The 19,491-nt window shown below is 45.0% G+C and overlaps 2 protein-coding genes across 8 annotated transcripts in view; both read right to left on the bottom strand.

The window, feature by feature from the left end:
• The window catches only part of CFAP74 (cilia and flagella associated protein 74), a 36,805-nt gene extending 21,271 nt beyond the window's left edge, over positions 1-15,534 (bottom strand). For 6 of the 7 annotated variants that reach the window (XM_069035023.1, XM_069035027.1, XM_069035025.1 and 3 more), the window contains exons 1-18: positions 15,469-15,534; positions 14,315-14,555; positions 13,842-13,932; positions 13,258-13,404; positions 12,959-13,057; positions 11,420-11,524; positions 10,125-10,298; positions 9,460-9,570; positions 8,171-8,273; positions 7,269-7,426; positions 6,534-6,741; positions 5,961-6,143; positions 5,143-5,313; positions 4,551-4,669; positions 1,688-1,754; positions 1,233-1,322; positions 940-1,113; positions 77-194 (exon numbers count right to left, since the gene is read on the bottom strand). In XM_069035023.1, coding sequence (XP_068891124.1) covers positions 77-194; positions 940-1,113; positions 1,233-1,322; positions 1,688-1,754; positions 4,551-4,669; positions 5,143-5,313; positions 5,961-6,143; positions 6,534-6,741; positions 7,269-7,426; positions 8,171-8,273; positions 9,460-9,570; positions 10,125-10,298; positions 11,420-11,524; positions 12,959-13,057; positions 13,258-13,404; positions 13,842-13,932; positions 14,315-14,528 — 2,332 coding nt within the window. In that variant the 5' untranslated portion in view covers positions 14,529-14,555; positions 15,469-15,534. Of the gene's footprint in view, positions 1-76; positions 195-939; positions 1,114-1,232; positions 1,323-1,687; positions 1,755-4,550; positions 4,670-5,142; positions 5,314-5,960; positions 6,144-6,533; positions 6,742-7,268; positions 7,427-8,170; positions 8,274-9,459; positions 9,571-10,124; positions 10,299-11,419; positions 11,525-12,958; positions 13,058-13,257; positions 13,405-13,841; positions 13,933-14,314; positions 14,556-14,653; positions 14,734-15,468 lie in introns of those variants that run through there. The other variant, XM_069035024.1, reaches the window with a different exon arrangement.
• On the bottom strand, positions 15,465-17,621 carry LOC138121578 (nascent polypeptide-associated complex subunit alpha, muscle-specific form-like). The gene has a single exon (XM_069035235.1). It carries the CDS (start codon positions 17,619-17,621, stop codon positions 15,465-15,467), a length of 2,157 nt encoding a protein of 718 aa, XP_068891336.1.
• Positions 17,622-19,491: the final 1,870 nt, after the last annotated feature.

The raw sequence follows: 19,491 nt of genomic DNA, 5'->3' as shown, positions 1-19,491 counted from the left end.
CACAGTTCATGACAGGAGACTACAGATGGATAAAACTTGGGGAAGTACAGGGCCATGTCCCAAAGCATCACCTCACCCATGGCACTGCTGCTCTTGGGCTCCTGGGCTGCACAGTCCTTGTTTTGATCCCCAGCTGCCACTGGACTCACACTGCTTTCCTCTTCAGGGTCACAGGCACTGGAATGTTGAGTGACCTATTAGGAAACACAGCAAAGGATTTTCTCCCATGGCTGTTCCTCTGCCTTGCACCAGCTCCAGTTCTTTCCAGCAAAAGTTTTATGCAAATCAGACTTGTGCTTTCTTGCAACAGTTCCACATTATAAATGGAGAAATGTGTTGCACTTTCCAAGAACTGCACATTCCACTAGACCTTTATCAATGAGCAGATTGAAGTTTTGCTGGTTGCCCCAAACAGGTAAATAATGTAACAGGAGCAATGCAGTGTAGTGCCAGTTACTTGACAATTAGCAGAACCAACATTTTTCTAGTGGAAACCCAGGAAGTTCTATGTCAAAACTAAGTCTGCTGCAACCAGCCCTCTCTATCACACCCCTCACTTTATTGCTAGTTTTGCACCAGTTCATATGTTTCTGACTTGCAGGAGTTGAGATTTTAACAACTCTGTCAGAATCTCCTCTTTTAACTGAAGTATTTTCTCCTAATTGTCATGAATGTGGAGAAAATAGGAATCATGGCATAAATAAAGTACTTTAAAAATCAGCATTGTTGGTTTCCCCACTCCTCACAAAATAATTGTTTTTATCTTCTAATATTTGGGTCTAACAGATTATATTCATAACAACCCAAATGTACTAAAGGTTGGACCAGAGGATCTTCTCAAGTCCTTTCTGACCTGAGCTGCTCTGTGACTCTGCAACTCCACCACACTTCCCAAAGCAGAGCATTTCTATTCCTTTAGGGAAGTGCTTTTGAACCCACCACTCTTGCAGGAGCAGATTTTACTGCTGCTCTGAGGGTACTTGTGGCACCTGCTGACGTCTGAACTTTGAATCTGGTTCCCAAAGCCCCGCTGTTTGTCAGGCTGATGGTCCGTGAAATCGTCTCTCCCACCACAAGGCTGCCAAAGTCAATGAGCTCTTTATCCAGAGCCAGCTGTGAGAAGATAAACCATTAATTACCACTGGCCTACATAGCACTAATGTCAATTAAATGAGCATCCGCTTTTTATAATAATAATTATATTATCCATATGCTCAAAAGAAGTCCCTTACAATGCACGTCTTGACTGTGCATTTCAGTGGAACAGAAAAAGGACCTGTCTGGGCCATAAACATGACTTCTCCTTCTAGCCCTTCATTTATCTAGAAAACAAAAGAAAAAACCCCAATGAAAAATCTTTTCACTCATTCTTTGAGTACCATATTAAAATGCATCTTTACTGATTCTATGTTTCTACTTTAAGACAGTCTTTGTGACAGCCTGGTTAACTTTAGCTGGGCAATATTCTAAATATTTGGAAACTTGCTCTCATTTGGAGGCATTTTTCCAAACATGCCCTCAGAATTTGCCTTAATACAATTTATCAGATCTTGAACATGCATACAGCTACAACAGTAGTTCTTCTAAAAATGTAATTAGTTTCCTTGTTAGCAGTTAAGAAATTCAATTATGATGTTTTTAATCAGTCTAGTGGCCTATACTAGGATTCTCCTCATTGTGCACTTACCATTGACTTAAATGTTACCAGGAATTCACAGGACATCCCAGAAGACACTTTGCCAGGTGGGTCAAAACTGTGGAGATAATTAACACAAAACTCCAAATTAAAGCTGTGGAGGGAACACCCAGCTCTTGCTCTGGCAAAAATGGCATATTTTTTTTCCCCCTCACTTGGACTAATTATCAGAAAAGTCAGAATGAGTGACAGATTAATGAAAGGCTACAGAACCCTGCTGCAACTGGGAAACAACAAAGGCTGATTCTTCGTGAAGGTTTTATTCAGAAAGACTTCAAGTGCTTTTAAAAGGCAAGACAGGGACTGTAGCCAAGGAGGTGAAGCTGAGGTTCAAAATCAGCAAGAACAGGTTGAACTGCCCAGTCAGATAATTGGGAAGCAATTTCTCCCATTATCCATTTTAATGCTGCTCTGTAACATCTCCCCTGTCCAAACACAAAATGAAGAGGAAAAACCCAAGGAGGGAGCTGCAGATGATTAGAGAAAGTGCTGCTTGCTGCCAGCTGTATCAAAATTATCTTGAATAGAATCTGCCACTCATTTCATGGTCTGTGTGAGGCAAGGAAAATGCCCATCAGAAGACAAGACATCTCACAGCTGCACTGTAAATGAAATTATTGAGGCACTCCTGGAGATCTGCTCTGCCTGGCAGAGGAGCCAGAGGAGATAAGGAAGTGTTGTCAGCCATGGGAGCCCCGAAGCCAAGTGAGACACAGAACACACTCGCCCTTCACAGTTTTATCAAAACAAAATTAAACTCAAGCTAAAGCAAGAGGAAACATTTTCAAAAGGGGAAACACACTTCAGAATTCAGGAGCTTAAAATGTGGACAGGGAGTAAGCACCTCTGAACATATCCCTGGCATTTTCTCCTGAGAAAGACTTTAAGGAATGGTTCTTTATTTCAAATGTTACCTTGATAAAATAGTTCTGATTTAGAGCACGAACTGCCAAGCACACAAACCCACACAGAACCACTCTGCTAAGCAGAGGCTCCCATTGCATGGGGTGTAATAATGCTCATTTTAACCACTAGAATAAAGCTTTTTATCAGCAAATATGGTGCCTGTCACTGATAACAGCTCTCAAGTGTTATGTCTGTAAATACCTGGGCACTGATTTCGAGGACAGTGACACCATGACAGTGTAGACGTGCTGGGAGTTCTCAAAATACTTGGCAAAACTATTTTGTAACAAACAATTTATGTCTGGTTCTACCTGAGATAAGCTTTATACAGTGTAGGATCAGTGTCCACAGGTCTGTGCTCTGCTGGTCAAATTATTAATGATATGACAATGGAGAATAAAATCTTAGATTATTTTTGCTAGCTATCCAGCTGGCAAATGTATGGGTAACCAATTTATTTTTAAAAAGTTAATTAATTCATCAGACATTGAAAAATCATTCACAACTCTTGATGTTTCATTTCCATTTGGAAAGTACTTTGAAAGGCAATTATAGCAAGGAAAGACTTAGGCCTTTCTGAAAGCATTGTTTAATTTTTGTTCACAAACCAGAGGTGCTGATTTACCATATGCAATTGTCCAGCACACTAAATGAGAACAAAAAAATCAATATTTGAGAGCAGGAAACCCTCATTTTTTCAGATTAGTGGCTTCAGGCTTTGTCACAGAAATTAAACACGTTTGTAAGTGGGTCAAAATTAAATCCATGCACATCATTTTGAAACAACCACGAGCTACACATTGAGTCAAGCACCAGAGCAGGTTTAGGAGCTGAAGGGCTCTGTTGTGTCCTGGTCAATTACCCATCTCCATCAGTCTGGGAATGAAGTGCTCCACACCTTTCCCAATCCACCTACAGCAGCTGGATCCAGACTCACAGCTCTCCAGGGATGCTGTTCAGTCAAGAACTCTCTGTTCACATTCTGGTGGACTCTTGTGGGGACAGAGTGGGCAAGGAATGGCTTCACCTTGGACCATCCTGTCCTTATCAGACAATCCAGAAATTCCATGTGTGGTTTATCCCCACAAGCACAGTGGGCAGTGAGCTGGGAGAAGAGCTCTGGAGTAAGAAATCACTTACAGTGGGGAAACAACTTGTTTATTCACTGGGGTGTGCTTAAGCTGTCCCACAGGTGGCTTCTCCAGGTCAGCTATAAGGGTTGAAAGCTGAACTTTCTCTGTAAGCCAAAGGAATTCACTTCCATCTCTCCTATTTGTCCATGAGCTTCACTTACACGCAGGAGCTTTAGCATTTTTTCAGTTTTAGGCTAGACTACAATATTTTTCTTGTTTGTTTCACAGCATCCCAGGTAAATAAATTCTTTTCATGACTTCATTTTTTAGAGAAATACTACTTTCCACACAAACTTGCCTTTTATATATTTAAAGGCTCAGACCAGTTCCAGAGAGAGCTGGTGTCTGAATTCTTAAAAAGAAACATTTGGTGGATACCTCCTTTTGTTTATTTATAAACAGTGAGATAAAATTATCAATATAGTTTAACTGAGATTAATTTTCAATCTCCCAGCTAGACACAGTGCTTCATTACATAACCTGTCAGCAGGATTATGGGAATAGATTGATGGGAAAGATCACAGGATTGCAATTTAAGTGCTCTTTGCTCTGCGATTGATTTCCTTTATTTCATTACCTTTTTTCCCTTCCTTTTCTGTCAAATTATACTGTGTTTATCTCAACCCACAAGTTTGACTTTTTCCCCCCCAGTTCTCTTCCCCATCCCACTGAGGAGGAAGTGAAGAGCTGCTCTGTGGAGTTTCTCTGCCTGCAGGGTTAACCCACAACAAGCAGGAATTTCAATTGCTGCAGAATTGGGTTCCAGCTCTTGTTGTGGTACAAAGGTAAAACAAGTCTGCAATTAATTTACTTACTGAACACTGATGAAGTCCTTGAGACATTCACTGATTCCCACCAGCCTGCAGTAATTAACACTGTAGGATGCATTTGTCAAAACTATCTTCTTTTTGTAGATTTGACCAACATCAAAATCCTTGGGATGCCAAACATACCAGGTGAATGTCAGAGACATGATGTCATGTTCATGGTCCAATAGAGTTATTAACAGTCTTGTTAACTAACTGAAATTTAACTGCATGGGAGTCACCACTTCTTTAAGGACATTCTTTTACAGTAATAATGTATTTACAAACAATATACAAGTACCAGTCATGCTGCCCTTTAAAAAACACACAACACGGTGCAACAGGAGGTTTCATCATCTGCTCACCTTTCTGACAGTATTTAAACTCCCCTATGTATAGGAAGTATTTTATAATTTACATAGTAAAACTAACTAGTTTATTTAATCTATCACTTAACTAAGAGATGGTTAGAGAAAAAGCCAAGAGCTGCTTCAAATTTCACTTCAGACCTATCAAAGACTGCAACAGAATTTTGATCAAGACACTGGGATACCCCTACAGCAGATCCATCTCTACAATTCCATGCAGAATGGCCACCGACCTTGAAATGAATGCAGCTGGGTTTGCTGTGGAAAGCACAGCCCTTATGTCCCCGAGCAGGCACAGTTTGCTTGTGAAGAATTCCAGTTTGGAGTTCCTCCATTTTTTTCTCAGCCTTTTTTTTTCTCATTGCCCTTACAGCCAACCGTGTTGGATCTTCTGCTTTGGGTACCTGATAAGGAACGTGCAGAAAGACCACCAGGGCCCTGTGTGATCACAGAATCTGCAGCTCCAGTAGAAAAATCTGCAAAAGGAATATTCCAGCACCCAGCCAGCCTTTTCCTGGCTCTCTCCAGTCAAACTCAGCCTCCCAACCTCAACAGGAAGAATTTCATGGATTCTCAGCTGTCTGTTCTGCAGCTTATCATCACCCAACACTATGACATCATGTTTTTCATGGCAGAATTAGCTTTTTTGCACTTTAAGGGTTTTTTTCCCCCCTCAACTTCTTAAACACTGAGAAAAAAATCAGCTGACTTCACTGGAATGTTTCAGTCATGGTCCACTGCTTCTTACAGGAATTTGTACTGACACGATTTCTTTTTGATCGATTCTGAAGTTTTTTTAAACTCAAACATTAAACATAATATGATTTATGTCTTTACAGATTTCTGAACTAAACCTGAAGTGTTGTTTTCTCTTTGAGAAAACTAACTCCTCCAGAACAGTGTCAAACAGCAATGACTGATGATATTCTCACATCTGAATTTCTGTATCTATGTAATAACATAAAGGCTGCATTTTAACTGCAAAAGACACAATTATTGGTTTTAAGCAAGGTTCTTTTCTATTTCTAACAAGAGATATCACAACATTTACCTTGTGCAAATCATATTGTCGACTCCAAAGTCCTGGGAACTCCGGTACTAGGAGGGTTTGGTCCCTCTCTGTGTCCTCATCATCACTTTTCCAGAGCACATCCTGGGGTCTGTTCTCAGAACTCTCTCCCTGGGGAGCAGTTCTCTCCCCAGCCAAGGAACAAACTGATGGAGAGCGCCACGACTTTGGTGAAAGAACACAAGTTTTGAAGATGCAGCTAAAAATTACTAGACAACAGTTACTTCAACAGTTACCAGTTTCTGAGGAGATCTTGTAATACAGAAATGACAGGTTTTAAAGTTCAGAGGTCAAAGATGACAACTTAGATCAATTCCCTCTTAGAACATTAAATATAGACAAATTCTTATGTTAAAAGTTACTGTATTTCCTTCAAGAAAAAGGAAACTAACAGACATTAAAAGATCTGATGGGGGAATTACTCTCCACTTGTTCTGCACTGTCTCATGTTTGGTTGCATCCTGTGCTATTTTTAAACAGAATTCAGTGACCTGCACCTTTAACAAAACAAAATGAAAAAATCTAAAGAGAGTTCATTCCCAGGCCTTTGATTACCTGTGATTTTTCTCCATCTGCATGTTTGCAGGTCTCCTCACTTTGCCAGGCTTCCCGCCTCTGCAGTAAAGGACCCTCAAGTTTACCACGAGCCTTAATTGCCTTAGTAGGGGACTGACTTTTTTTCTGCTTGTGAATAGAAGCTTTTTCTTGCAAAATTCGAGACACAATCTCCATTTTTCTTGATTTCTGCAGTTCTCTAAAAGCTCTGTAATCCAAAGTTGTAAGAAATATTAACCCAACCATGGTTGTTTACCAACACTATTCACTACAACACCGTTCCCTTGGAGCCTTTAAGCTAAACAGCAAGTCTTTACGTTGGGCTCAGTAATAATTTGTGCCAAGACACCAAATGATTCAGAGGCTGTTTATACATTTTTGCAGACTAAATATACTCAGTTACAGGGTTTTAGAAGGCTGATACAGACTTTCACAGTGTTCAGGGGAGGAAGAAGGACAGTTCCTTCAGGTTTCAAGTTCAGGGTCACTGAACTTCCCTCCTGGAGGAGTTGATCATGGAACACCCACAGAGCTCTGGTGCTCTGAACGCCCCAAGGCAGGAGTTCAGGGCACCAAGAACAGACTGTGCAAGTGTCACACACAGAGTGGGAGAGGGAGTTCACTCCCTCCAGGCACTATCAGAGATGCTCTGCCTTCAGGATCTGACTGAGCTCCAGTACATTCCTGCATAAGCACCAGGGAGCAGGGAGAGTTTGATATGGATATGACACTTACTCTTTCTTTTTTTCATGCTCTTGCTGACGTTTATGGAGAAAAATTTCCCTGATAACATTGCCTCCTTCTGCTAGGATGGCTTCCTTCATTTTCATCTCCTCCTTCTTTGCCTCCAAGGCCTTTGCTTTGTTCAAATTCTGGAGAGTTTGGAGCCTTTCCTATGAAAGTCACACAAACCAGTTACATATTTGATGCACTTGTTAAAGAATATAAACCAGAGATCTAATGTTGGTCCCCTTATCCAAGTATACATTTGTGGTGGATGTCTCTGAAGTAGAAGGTATTGTTTGTAATATTCTCTGTAGTCATGAGGAGCTGAGAGGCAGAAAGCTCTGACTAGGTCCAGGCTACTTCTCTACCCTTCCAGCCTGCCCCTGCAATGCTGCTCTGTGAAGGAATGTGAAAAGATAACAGCTCTAAACAAATCAGGATTAAATTAAGATCATTCCCTCAGATTCTACAGAACATAAATAGAAGAGCAAAGCAGCATAGCTCAGAAATTCCTAATTTATACTATTTAAATTCTTAAATAACTGTTTTTCTTCCATATGTTTTCTCCATGTGGAATATTTCTGCATTGGGATCCAAATAACTGGAAATCCTTCTGGCTGAACTTCCAGAGAACTTATTTTAGCATGCATTATTTCCCAGAGACTTCCCCTCCCAGAACAACTAGACTGTTGACAGAATAAATTGCATCAGCAGAAGTGTCAAAACCTGCCCACACAGATCTCATGCCATCCCTCCAAGAGTTAAACTCCCCCCAGTTTCAAGAGATTTGGTCAGTGATCTGCTCAAAAATCACCACACAGTTCTGCAAGGAAAACTGACATGACTTGCATTAGAACCCAACAGTCTCCCAAGTCAGTGACTTCATTCCCATCCCAGCTCAGCAGCAGTACCCTGTTGGAAGTGATGCTGGTTTTCAGGGAAAGCACAGCTTGTATCCTTCTCTCCATATGCTCCTGAGCTTTCACTTCTTCCTTTGCATTTTTTTCATGAATTCTGTAAGCAAAGTAAAATCTTTCAGGCTCACATCCTGGAAAGCTCTTGGTATTAGAACGTCTGAGCTGACAAGGAGTGATTGCCAATGTCCCCAGGCATTGCTGCTGTGAACCCCAGTTTGGTGGGCACTGGCTGTGGGCACAGGGGAACAGTTGGAGACTCTTCCAAACACGGCACTGCTTGAGCTCCAAGTGCCAACAGATTTTCAAATATTTTGCTCAACAACTTTAATTTTTAAAAATTTTGGATATGAAGAATGTGTTTCATGTTATGACATATGACTGGCTGCTAAAATAAAGAATTCAGGTGTTGCTCATGTAACCAATACCAAAACATTATGTAGCAAACTTTTCAAGCCAAGCACATGTACCCACACCAAAAATAAACCCTAAAAACTCTACAAATTGGAAATACGTGGGCAGGAATCAAACCTGGGAATATGCCAGATAATACAGTGGGAAACTAGGAAAAAATTAAGATTGATAGGTTTGTCAAGAAAAAAAAATCTATTTGATTTCATTTTTCTTAATTATCATCAGTTTGTACATACCATCTAATAAAAATAAACCAGCACAGAAACAGTACAATTACTTCCATCATTTTATAATTAAGTCCTAATATTTGTATATTAGCATATATTTGTATATCTGTAAAAATAAGTAACAAATGTTCCATTTCTTCAGCAGCAAAATAATTCAACTCCAGAGTAAAAACATAAACATAAACTTATGAAAGTATATTTAATTTAAAATCAACCAGAGCATGAGCACAAAGAAATGGCCCATCAACCCATTTACCTGACTGATGGTTTTTTACCACATTTCTGAGGGGACACTGAATGGCACAGGGCAGGTTTCAAACCTGGATTTTAATTACACTACTTCAGTTAATGACACACACATATACAAAATGCTTCATTACTGATGCCTCAAGGCTCAGAGCCCTCATTACAAAGACCATCCCTTCAGCTCCAGGGATCTGGAGGCCATGCTAGGACAGTGAGTGGATTTTCTTCTTTCCATGTCCTTTTGTGCCCTCTAAGATCTCAGTGCTACATTGTACCTGTCACAAGATTTCCAGGTGCAACAAAAGACACACCTTGCAGAAAAATCATTATTTTTCAAAGACTGGGGGATAAAGTCTTGCCCAGCAGAGGATGTACAGTAGGAAATGAGTGAAGCCCCACCTTGCCATGCTTTGCCTCAGGAAGCAGACTGCTTTCTCATGGTTCCTTTTGGCATCCTCGAGGATTTTTTTATTTCTTTCTTCACATTCTCTCTGGGCTTCCTCCTCTCTTCTGCAAAACACAGACAAACCAACAGTTGCAGCAGGACTAAGGAAAACTTGATTCCAACACAATGAGACCTCAGGGTGGGGTTGGGGAGTTTATTAATATGTGCTGAAATGAGGACATTTGTCTGCTCCCCACATCCCCCATATTACAGACAAAGTGATGAACTTCACAAAAGCCACAAACTGACACCCTGGTGTCTGTTTTCTCTCCAGGAAATCTCCATAGACTTGGCTGTAAGTCCAGAAGGTCCTGGTGGCCAACAGCACTGCAGACATATGCAGTTAGTCTGACCCAATAAACCTCATTTCCTATGACAAAAACCCCTGCATTTGTAGGTTTTTTTCATTAACAAGTTTATTCCCATAGATCAGAAATCTTTACCTGCATAGCTGCAAGGCAGTGGCCAATTCTTATTGTAATTCCATTTCCTCATCAGACATTCCTGAAGCACACCCAGCTAAGACACTCAGTAGCACCAGTATTTGAACTACCTGCAGTAGTGAATTGGCTGCCAATACAACAAGAAAGGCAGCAGGCTCTGACTTAGAGGCTCTTACTTCTCTTGAGTCCGACGCCTCCCTTCTGCTTGCAGGGCTGTTATTTTTTCCTTCCAAATCCTCACTTCTCTTTCCTCCTGGTATTGCATCTGTAGCTCCTCCTCATCTTTTTGAAGTTGTTCACGGAGGATGTCATATTTTCCCTGCTTAGTTTTTATCTGCCACATCTCAACCCTTTAAAACAAAGTGTGAGTTGTTTTCACTGAAATACTGATATTCTTTCACTTTAAGATAACAGATTGAGTAGGGAAGGCTCAATGGGGAAAATAAACATGTAGCCATGTTTTCTTTTATTATTTTAAAACACATTTTGAATCAAACCCTTTTACTGACACGGGTGTTCCAGACTAAGGCTCATATCTAATAGCATATCCCTTTTAAAGGCATTAAAAATATTGGTCAAAAAAAAGGTAAAAAAAATAAACCTCAAGGCTGTGTTTCTCCCATTTACCCAGAAGAAAATATGAAAAACCAAGAAAAATTCTAAAAATAGCTTTTCCTTCAACAGTAAATAACTTCACGGACAGGACATAGCTTTTATTCTTCTGTGCTTTGCTGGAGGAACCAGATATGATAGGGCTGAGTACATTAATCTGTTCTGTGTATTGCTAATCACACAATAAACAAGTCAAGCATTCAAAAGCTATTACACAACACTGCAGCAGAACACACTGTATCCTGGTGAACCACTTGGCTAATCACAGCTAGAAGCTCGTGCCTGCGTTCCTCCTTTGATGTACTGTGATGTACCTGTGGTACCAAAATATAAACACACTCACCTGTTGCCTTCTGCAAAAGACAGTTTTACTCTGTCTGGTATAAAGAAGTAATTTATTATGTGTGAACAATCAATTACAAGCAGCTATATTAGCTTGGCATAAAAATACACAGTACTGCTACAAAGTCTCCATCATGCTCATTTTCTATCCTTTCCTATATGCCCTATAAAAACACTAAGAGGCATAAATTACAAGTATTTATGCTCATGCACAGACAGATTTACTTTAGTCTAGCTTATTTTACATTTCAAATGAGACCTGCTCAGGTCACAATTTATGCACCTCTCATAATAAAATCAAAACTTTATTTACATGTGCAAAACTAACTTGGGGTCTGATCCACAGCACCCAGCTTTGTAAGGAATGAACAGTGCAGGCTAAAAGTTGCTCTCAAATTATTTACTTCAGTATTTACAAGCAATTTCTGTATTGATTAACTTTTGAATCCATCCAACGGCATATGAAGAATGCAATAAAGATTGATTCCCTTCACACTTTTTTCATTCCCTCACTTACAAGTTTTGTTTTAGTGTCAAAGCAATTCTCAACTCCAGCTCCTTCTCCCTCTCCAGTTCAGTGCACAATCGGCTGCTCAGGGCCTGCAGGCGGGACACGGCTGCGCTGGTAACGTTACAGAGAAACAATCAGAAAGAAATGTGAACAAAGCCCCCCTTGCAAGATCAGCAAGAATAAAGCATAGCTCTAAGGCTCAAATTTATTCATTTGAATCCCAGCAATTTATGCAGCCTCTTGTTTAACCTTCTACGTGTCCATTCTTGAGGCAGAGCTTTCTTTAAACTCTTCCATGCTGGTTGAAAGGACCAGATGAGAATTTCAGAAGCACTGACCAGTAGCTTAATGCAACTATTCATTTCTCAGACTGATGAAAGTAGTATTATTCATGAAGATAAGCGTAGGTGAACCTAGAGAACCTAGACCGATTTTGCTGTTAAAATGGTATTACAATATTCCATACACTGAGCCTACAACTGCAGCATTCCCACACAGTTATTTTCCTTCTCTCCCCAGGAGAACTAGTAGACAGTGTACTACAGGATCCACAGACAGTGGCCTGACTATACTCAACATAAACTCCCATCCTCTAAATGAAAATTGGATCTTCTACCTGCAGTTATTCCTCTAACTTCAACATTTCTGTACTGGCATTGGTGGTGCTAATGGCAGCCAGGATTTGTGTTATTGCTAAACCACAATGACTTTGAACTTCATAAGCCAAAAATCTATCAAGCCTTCTCACTCCTCTAGGCACTTGCTAAATGTAAGAGATTGGGAGAACTGCTATTTCTTACATATCTAGACCTCTCCATGTGATAAGGATAAACACTACACTGCTTTTCTGTCTTTGCTGGGTTTTGTTACTGTCTCCAAGATTCCACTTGCACCACCTCAGGAGGCTCATTTGCATCAACTCATCAGTTTTGTTTAAGTAGCTCTCCCATTCTGGCAGTTAACCTGCCTTCCTCTCTCTCATTCATCGCTGCTCTAACCTGGAGATTAGCACAGGTTAGAAATGCAGCTGCGAAGTTTGTTCACAAGCCTCTGGCTCCTGGTACACAAGCCACCCACTGCTTTCTATTTAAACCAAATGTGAAGAGTACAGTAAATTGCCTCCCACTTGATAGCACAAGTGTTTCAGAGCAGCTCCTGTATGCAGAGCTACTCCTGAAAGGCATTCCTGCATTCCAGAACAACACAAGAAAGAAATGGCTCATGTATGTGTGTATTTATAAAAATATGTGCACACACATATATATAAATCCTGACTGAGTAATCACCAGAAGCAAAGCCATGACCTCCAGGAGTGGCACAGCACCTTGATTCATCAGACTGAATAGAAGACTGAGACCCTGACAGACATAATTGACAGCAGTGGGCTAGGCTGATTTAATACCTGTTGTTACATTTTAAAATATATGCCTCTTTCCTACCCATTCCCAAGTTTCCACCTCTTTCTGCTCTTATCTCATTAATTACACACAGATGAACACAGTGGATGCCTGTAATCCTTGGTATCCAGAAATACTCTCTACCTACACATTGCCAGCCTCCTCCTCTCTCTCTATTTCCATGTCTACATGATCCAGCTGCTTTGCCAGCATCCTGCTCCGCAGCCGACAGGCACTCAGCGTGTCACTGCAAGAAACAAACACATCGTTTATGTTTTGTAGGTTCTTTTCTCTCCCCAGTGAAACTCTTCTTTTTGGGGGCAAGATTCACAGCCAGGATTCCTGTCAGATACACAGTTCTATAAACTCAAGTATTTATGACTGGTACAGTATCTCAGTATTTGCTGGTGATTTGTACTGATGGATTATGTTTGCTTAAACACTAACCTGGTTTTTTGGACCACCAGTTCCTTTTCCCAGATCATGTCATCGAGCAATTGGAGGTTCCTCTGTGAGGCTGAGATGCGAATTTTGTCTGCAGGCTTCAGAGGCTGAATGTTACCAGTGTTGCCCAAAGAGTGTTCTGAGCTTTGCCTTTGAATTGGAACACGCAATCAACAAAGAAACATAATGAGAAATTGTAGTTATGTGAAGTTTGTATGACATCCTTACATCCTTGCTTTCTGTTTTAGTCTAGCAGAACTGTTAAAATAAGACCATTATAAATAAGGATAAACACGAACACAAACTGCACAGGAAGTTTGCATGCATGGACTTACGCCAGGATTTTCAAACCTGGATATCTAATGTTGAAAATTTATACCCTCATTTAATGCACTAATGATGTGTCTTTGTTTTTGAAATGCCTGTGGCTCCTCTTGATCCCACCTTGGGTTTGCAATTTTAGTGTTCCTGAACAATAGTTTACAATTTTAACAGGAACATTTTAAACTAGTTTAAGACAATCATACACAGCTGGTCACTCAACACCACAGAGGAAATTCCTGTTTGAACTGGAACAAGGTATTTACATGCTAGAATCAGACTGGTCTCCGACATCTTCAGAAGTGTCCTTGTTTTCCATCTTGCCACCACCAGCCAATTCTTCTTCCAGCTCATATTCTAGCAGATATTGAAACAACAGCTTAATAAAGACACTGTGAATTTTAAAATGCAAAGCTTTCTATACTTGCTGTCAAGTCACAGCGTGGAGAATCAGAGATGACATTTTATAGCATTCGTGTGGCATACATTAAAAAATTCATATGGAAAAACACGCAGGACTGTTGTACACCTGCAAATGAACAGGAGGATGTTCTCTGCCTTCATGTGGGAGTGTCACCAAGAATCCCACTTACATGGGAAAACCCCAGAAAGAACAGGGAGGGGGACAAGGGAGGATAATGCATTGTCAGGTTCTGGACACCAATCTAACATGTTTACCTTACATTAAGTTTACATTAATGTCAGTTTTTTGTGAGTTATCAAAACAATTCATTTTCACCTTCCCAGTGTTCTTCCACGCCAGGGAGCTGACCAGCTGCATCTTCTTTTTCTTCCTCTTGCCTTTCTTCCTCTTCCTCTTCCTCTTCTCTTTCTTTTTCCTCCTCTTCACTTTCTTCTTCCTCCTCTTCTCCTCTTTCTTCTTCTTCCTCTAGAAACACTAGAGGAGATATTTGCTGTTCTCCCTCACTATAACTGGTCTCATGATCTTCCATGCTGGCAGCTCTTTCCAGATGACCAGGCTGATAAAAAGAAGGATATGTTTTACACATCAAATCTCCAACAACTTACAGCAGTGGTGACTATCTCTGGAGGTGAATTCACAACATTCAGTACATACTTAATGCATGTGAAATAACTGGATACAACCACACACCTCTGTGCTAGTTACACATTTTGGGTATCAACTACGATAAATCTCTTAGCAAAAAGCAAGGACTCTACCATTTATTGATTTTTTTTTTTAGTAACAATCAGCTCAGTGATAAAACAAACCTTCTGTATGTAATTTATCCACTTAGACAATGACTTCATCCCAAATGACTTGGGCACAACTCCAACAAACACTATTTGCTCTTGAATCTTGTGGAGCTCTCCAATATAAAGTAAACTGTTCCCAAATGTTGTTACTATTTATTAGAATTCAGTAAATTCTGCATGTCATCTAGAATGAGTTATTACCACATGGCTGAGCATTTCACATCTTACTCACAGAGAGACTTGGACATATGATTAATTTTAACGAAGGTGGCTCAGCTTTGAGTGCGTTTATGTAAATCCTTCTGCAGAACTTAAGACCATCAACTAGAAGAGAGCATCTATTTTCTCCAGTTAAGGAGCAGAGAAAACACACCCCAGGATTTGAAGTATGGAGGAATGAGTAAATGATAGGAACTACCTTAAAGCCAAGCAGAATTCCTGCGCTGGCCTACAGCTGATTTAGGGATGTTGGTGGCACAAGAAGTGGCACAAACATCAAACGAGCTGCCAATGCAGCAGTGGTTGCAACGCTTTTAGCCAAACCACTGCCTTGTGAGGTTGTGTGGCTCCAACTCCCAGATAACAAAGTTTTAGATAAATCAGGCCGAGATGCACAGCACGGCAGAAGGCCCCGGCCCTCCCACAGGCTCCCAGCGCTGTCCCCTCACGGCTCACCGCGGTCCGGCCCCGGCCGGCTCCTCACGGCCCCCGGGCCCGCCTCGCCGCGCCGGCCGCGCTGCCACGGCAACGGCGCCAACCACGCGCGCGGGGGCGCCGCGCACGGACGGCCGCGAACCGCCCCCAACCAGCGCGGGCGCGGGGCAGCGCGGCCGGCGCGGCTCGCTCGGCCCCCCCCGCGGCGTGGTGCGGGCCGGGCGCCGCGGGCCGGTGGCCGGTGTCCCTGGGCCGATGGCCGGTGTCCCGGGGCCGATGGCCGGTGTCCCTGGGCCGGTGGCCGGTGTCCCGGGGCCGGTGGCCGGTGTCCCGGGGCCGATGGCCGGTGTCCCTGGGCCGATGGCCGGTGTCCCGGGGCCGGTGGCCGGTGGCCCTGGGCCGATGGCCGGTGTCCCTGGGCCGGTGGCCGGTGTCCCTGGGCCGATGGCCGGTGTCCCGGGGCCGGTGGCCGGTGTCCCTGGGTCGATGGCCGGTGTCCCTGGGCCGGTGGCCGGTGTCCCGGGGCCGGTGGCCGGTGTCCCTGGGCCGGTGGCCGGTGTCCCGGGGCCGGTGGCCGGTGTCCCTGGGCCGGTGGCCGGTGTCCCTGGGTCGATGGCCGGTGTCCCTGGGCCGATGGCCGGTGTCCCGGGGCCGGTGGCCGGTGTCCCTGGGCCGGTGGCCGGTGTCCCGGGGCCGGTGGCCGGTGTCCCTGGGTCGGTGGCCGGTGTCCCGGGGCCGATGGCCGGTGTCCCTGGGTCGATGGCCGGTGTCCCTGGGCCGGTGGCCGGTGTCCCGGGGCCGGTGGCCGGTGTCCCTGGGTCGATGGCCGGTGTCCTGGGGCCGGTGGCCGGTGTCCCTGGGCCGATGGCCGGTGTCCCTGGGCCGGTGGCCGGTGTCCCTGGGCCGGTGGCCGGTGTCCCTGGGTCGATGGCCGGTGTCCCGGGGCCGATGGCCGGTGTCCCTGGGTCGACGGCCGGTGTCCTGGGGCCGGTGGCCGGTGTCCCTGGGCCGGTGGCCGGTGTCCCTGGGCCGGTGGCCGGTGTCCCGGGGCCGATGGCCGGTGTCCCTGGGCCGATGGCCGGTGTCCCGGGGCCGGTGGCCGGTGGCCCTGGGCCGATGGCCGGTGTCCCTGGGCCGGTGGCCGGTGTCCCTGGGCCGATGGCCGGTGTCCCGGGGCCGGTGGCCGGTGTCCCTGGGTCGATGGCCGGTGTCCCTGGGCCGGTGGCCGGTGTCCCGGGGCCGGTGGCCGGTGTCCCTGGGCCGGTGGCCGGTGTCCCGGGGCCGGTGGCCGGTGTCCCTGGGCCGGTGGCCGGTGTCCCTGGGTCGATGGCCGGTGTCCCTGGGCCGATGGCCGGTGTCCCGGGGCCGGTGGCCGGTGTCCCTGGGCCGGTGGCCGGTGTCCCGGGGCCGGTGGCCGGTGTCCCTGGGTCGGTGGCCGGTGTCCCGGGGCCGATGGCCGGTGTCCCTGGGTCGATGGCCGGTGTCCCTGGGCCGGTGGCCGGTGTCCCGGGGCCGGTGGCCGGTGTCCCTGGGTCGATGGCCGGTGTCCTGGGGCCGGTGGCCGGTGTCCCTGGGCCGATGGCCGGTGTCCCTGGGCCGGTGGCCGGTGTCCCTGGGCCGGTGGCCGGTGTCCCTGGGTCGATGGCCGGTGTCCCGGGGCCGATGGCCGGTGTCCCTGGGTCGACGGCCGGTGTCCTGGGGCCGGTGGCCGGTGTCCCTGGGCCGGTGGCCGGTGTCCCTGGGCCGATGGCCGGTGTCCCGGGGCCGGTGGCCGGTGTCCCTGGGCCGATGGCCGGTGTCCCTGGGCCGGTGGCCGGTGTCCCTGGGCCGGTGGCCGGTGTCCCTGGGTCGATGGCCGGTGTCCCGGGGCCGATGGCCGGTGTCCCTGGGTCGATGGCCGGTGTCCTGGGGCCGGTGGCCGGTGTCCCTGGGCCGATGGCCGGTGTCCCTGGGCCGATGGCCGGTGTCCCGGGGCCGGTGGCCGGTGTCCCTGGGCCGATGCCCGGTGTCCCTGGGCCGGTGGCCGGTGTCCCGGGGCCGGTGGCCGGTGGCCCTGGGCCGATGGCCGGTGTCCCGGGGCCGGTGGCCGGTGTCCCGGGGCCGATGGCCGGTGTCCCTGGGCGGGGTCCGCGGTGTTGTTCAGGCCACTGAGTAGTTCCTGAGGTTTGAGCCATCTCACTGCGGTGTTTTCCTACTTGACGACTGTTAACGTTGTTTATTCTCAGAAGGTAGATTAAAATATGAACCACTGACACGGCGCCTGCCCGAGTGTGGTGGCGAGTGAGCTTTTGACACGTTCTCTGAAAGAATGATTTACGCTTTGGAAATACAGTGGCATTACCAATTCCATCGTATTAGCTACCGTCAGTAATTAGCCGGGTGGAAGCACCTCTGACACCTGTGCTGCCTGTCTGGGGCATCTGGTTCAGCTCAGAGTCCTGAGAGTCAGAGACATTCTCAGTGAACTTTCAGCTTGGTGCTTATTTACATACATTTTTAAATTTTGAGCAAGGTGGCGACATTATGATTAAAGCCCTTTTTTTGTGAATTCAGATGACTTGCTGCAATGTGAAGTCCTGTGGATTCGGGGCTGGAGTACACATGTTTGAATACTGAAGGTTTTCAAGTTTCAATCCAAAATGAAGCTGCCTTAAATGTCTTTTCAGAAGTAAGCCTGTACTATCCTGACAAAAGGATCTCACCACTATTTACTAATTAAAGGTTATTACAGCAGAAATCATGTACTGCTCATGCTGCCCATTTATTATGTCACATTCTGAACAGTTCCTCAGGCTTCAGCAGCAACTGCAGCTCTAGAGATTCCATATGACACTTCCATAATTGTTATAAATATGCACAAAATCACTACATGAAAAGTCTTTAGATAATATTTCAGTGATTTACATAGTGAATGTCTGTCTTCATAAAGTGAATCAGTTGGAATAGTCTGTTCTTCAGTGGAATCTCCTGAGCCTGTGTGTTTGATATCAAGTGTTCAGGTACCAGATTTAGGGTGCCCAGAGCAGTTGTGGCTGCCCCACCTCTGGAAGTGTCCAAGGCCAGGTTGGACAGGGCTTGGAGCAACCTGGGATAGTGGAAGGTGTCCCTGCCCATGGCAGTGGGAGGAAGAGGATGAGTTTTAAGTTCCCTTCCAACCCAGGCCATTCTGTGATTCTGTGATTTTAGCTCTAAATTGGTAATTAACTGGGTTTCCTTTCTGTTCTATTCCTTGTATTACCTTGACAAAGTCAAGGACCAGTGCAGCTGGATCCACAGCAAAGCAGATCCCTGTTCCCTCGCTCCTGGCACTAGGCCTCAATGACGTGCTAGAGAAACCCAGCTATTCAAAGATTCACAGGGATTCAGTTATTAAAATACTGAGACATCATCCGCACCAAAATACACCCTGATCTGTACACAGACAGATGCATTCTCAGATTTATTTAGTTGAAAATCTTCCTTAATTGTAAGCAATATTTCTGTAATTGTTATAGTTGCTATGAGAGTAAGGTCTAGGTTTTGATCCCAGGAGCACAAGCACATGCTGCTGATCTGAGCATTTATTTCCACTGGCACACACAGTATGGAGTATAAATTACTCACAGTGACCAGTTCATTGTCACACATTTATGGTATAGGTCCTCAATCTTGAGAAATATACGGACATTCTTAGCTCTATAAATGGTGGAATCTCGATTTTATGGCATCTATTCATATTACATAAAACAAATTACATACAGACATTTGCAGGATTAAAGCTACAAGATGTAGGCTAAAAATATGCAGTGATTAACTGTATAGCTCTCTCTGCAGATCTGGAATAGTTATAACTGTGTTAACTCTGAACCTGCCAGTTCCCACACTCCTCGAGTCGGGATGCAAAAGATCCAAGCATGGATTTTCCCCTCAAGAAAACACTCAGAAGAACACCTGGAAATATCACTGATTGCCAGTTTCGTGTGATATTTTTATTCAGGGTATTTTTTCTGTCCCAGTTTACAACTGTTTGAATTATTTTCATAACAACAACAACAAAAGGTCATG

Source organism: Aphelocoma coerulescens, chromosome 21 (assembly GCF_041296385.1).
Source record: "Aphelocoma coerulescens isolate FSJ_1873_10779 chromosome 21, UR_Acoe_1.0, whole genome shotgun sequence".
NCBI classification, from domain to species: domain Eukaryota; kingdom Metazoa; phylum Chordata; class Aves; order Passeriformes; family Corvidae; genus Aphelocoma; species Aphelocoma coerulescens.
The sequence above is the reverse complement of the archived record's forward strand: the minus strand, read 5'-3'. Positions and strand labels throughout refer to the sequence as shown.

Excerpts from the sequence above, each read along its gene's own strand:
- LOC138121578 (XM_069035235.1), bottom strand. The coding sequence starts at position 17,621 with ATGGCTCAAACCTCAGGAACTACTCAGTGGCCTGAACAACACCGCGGA.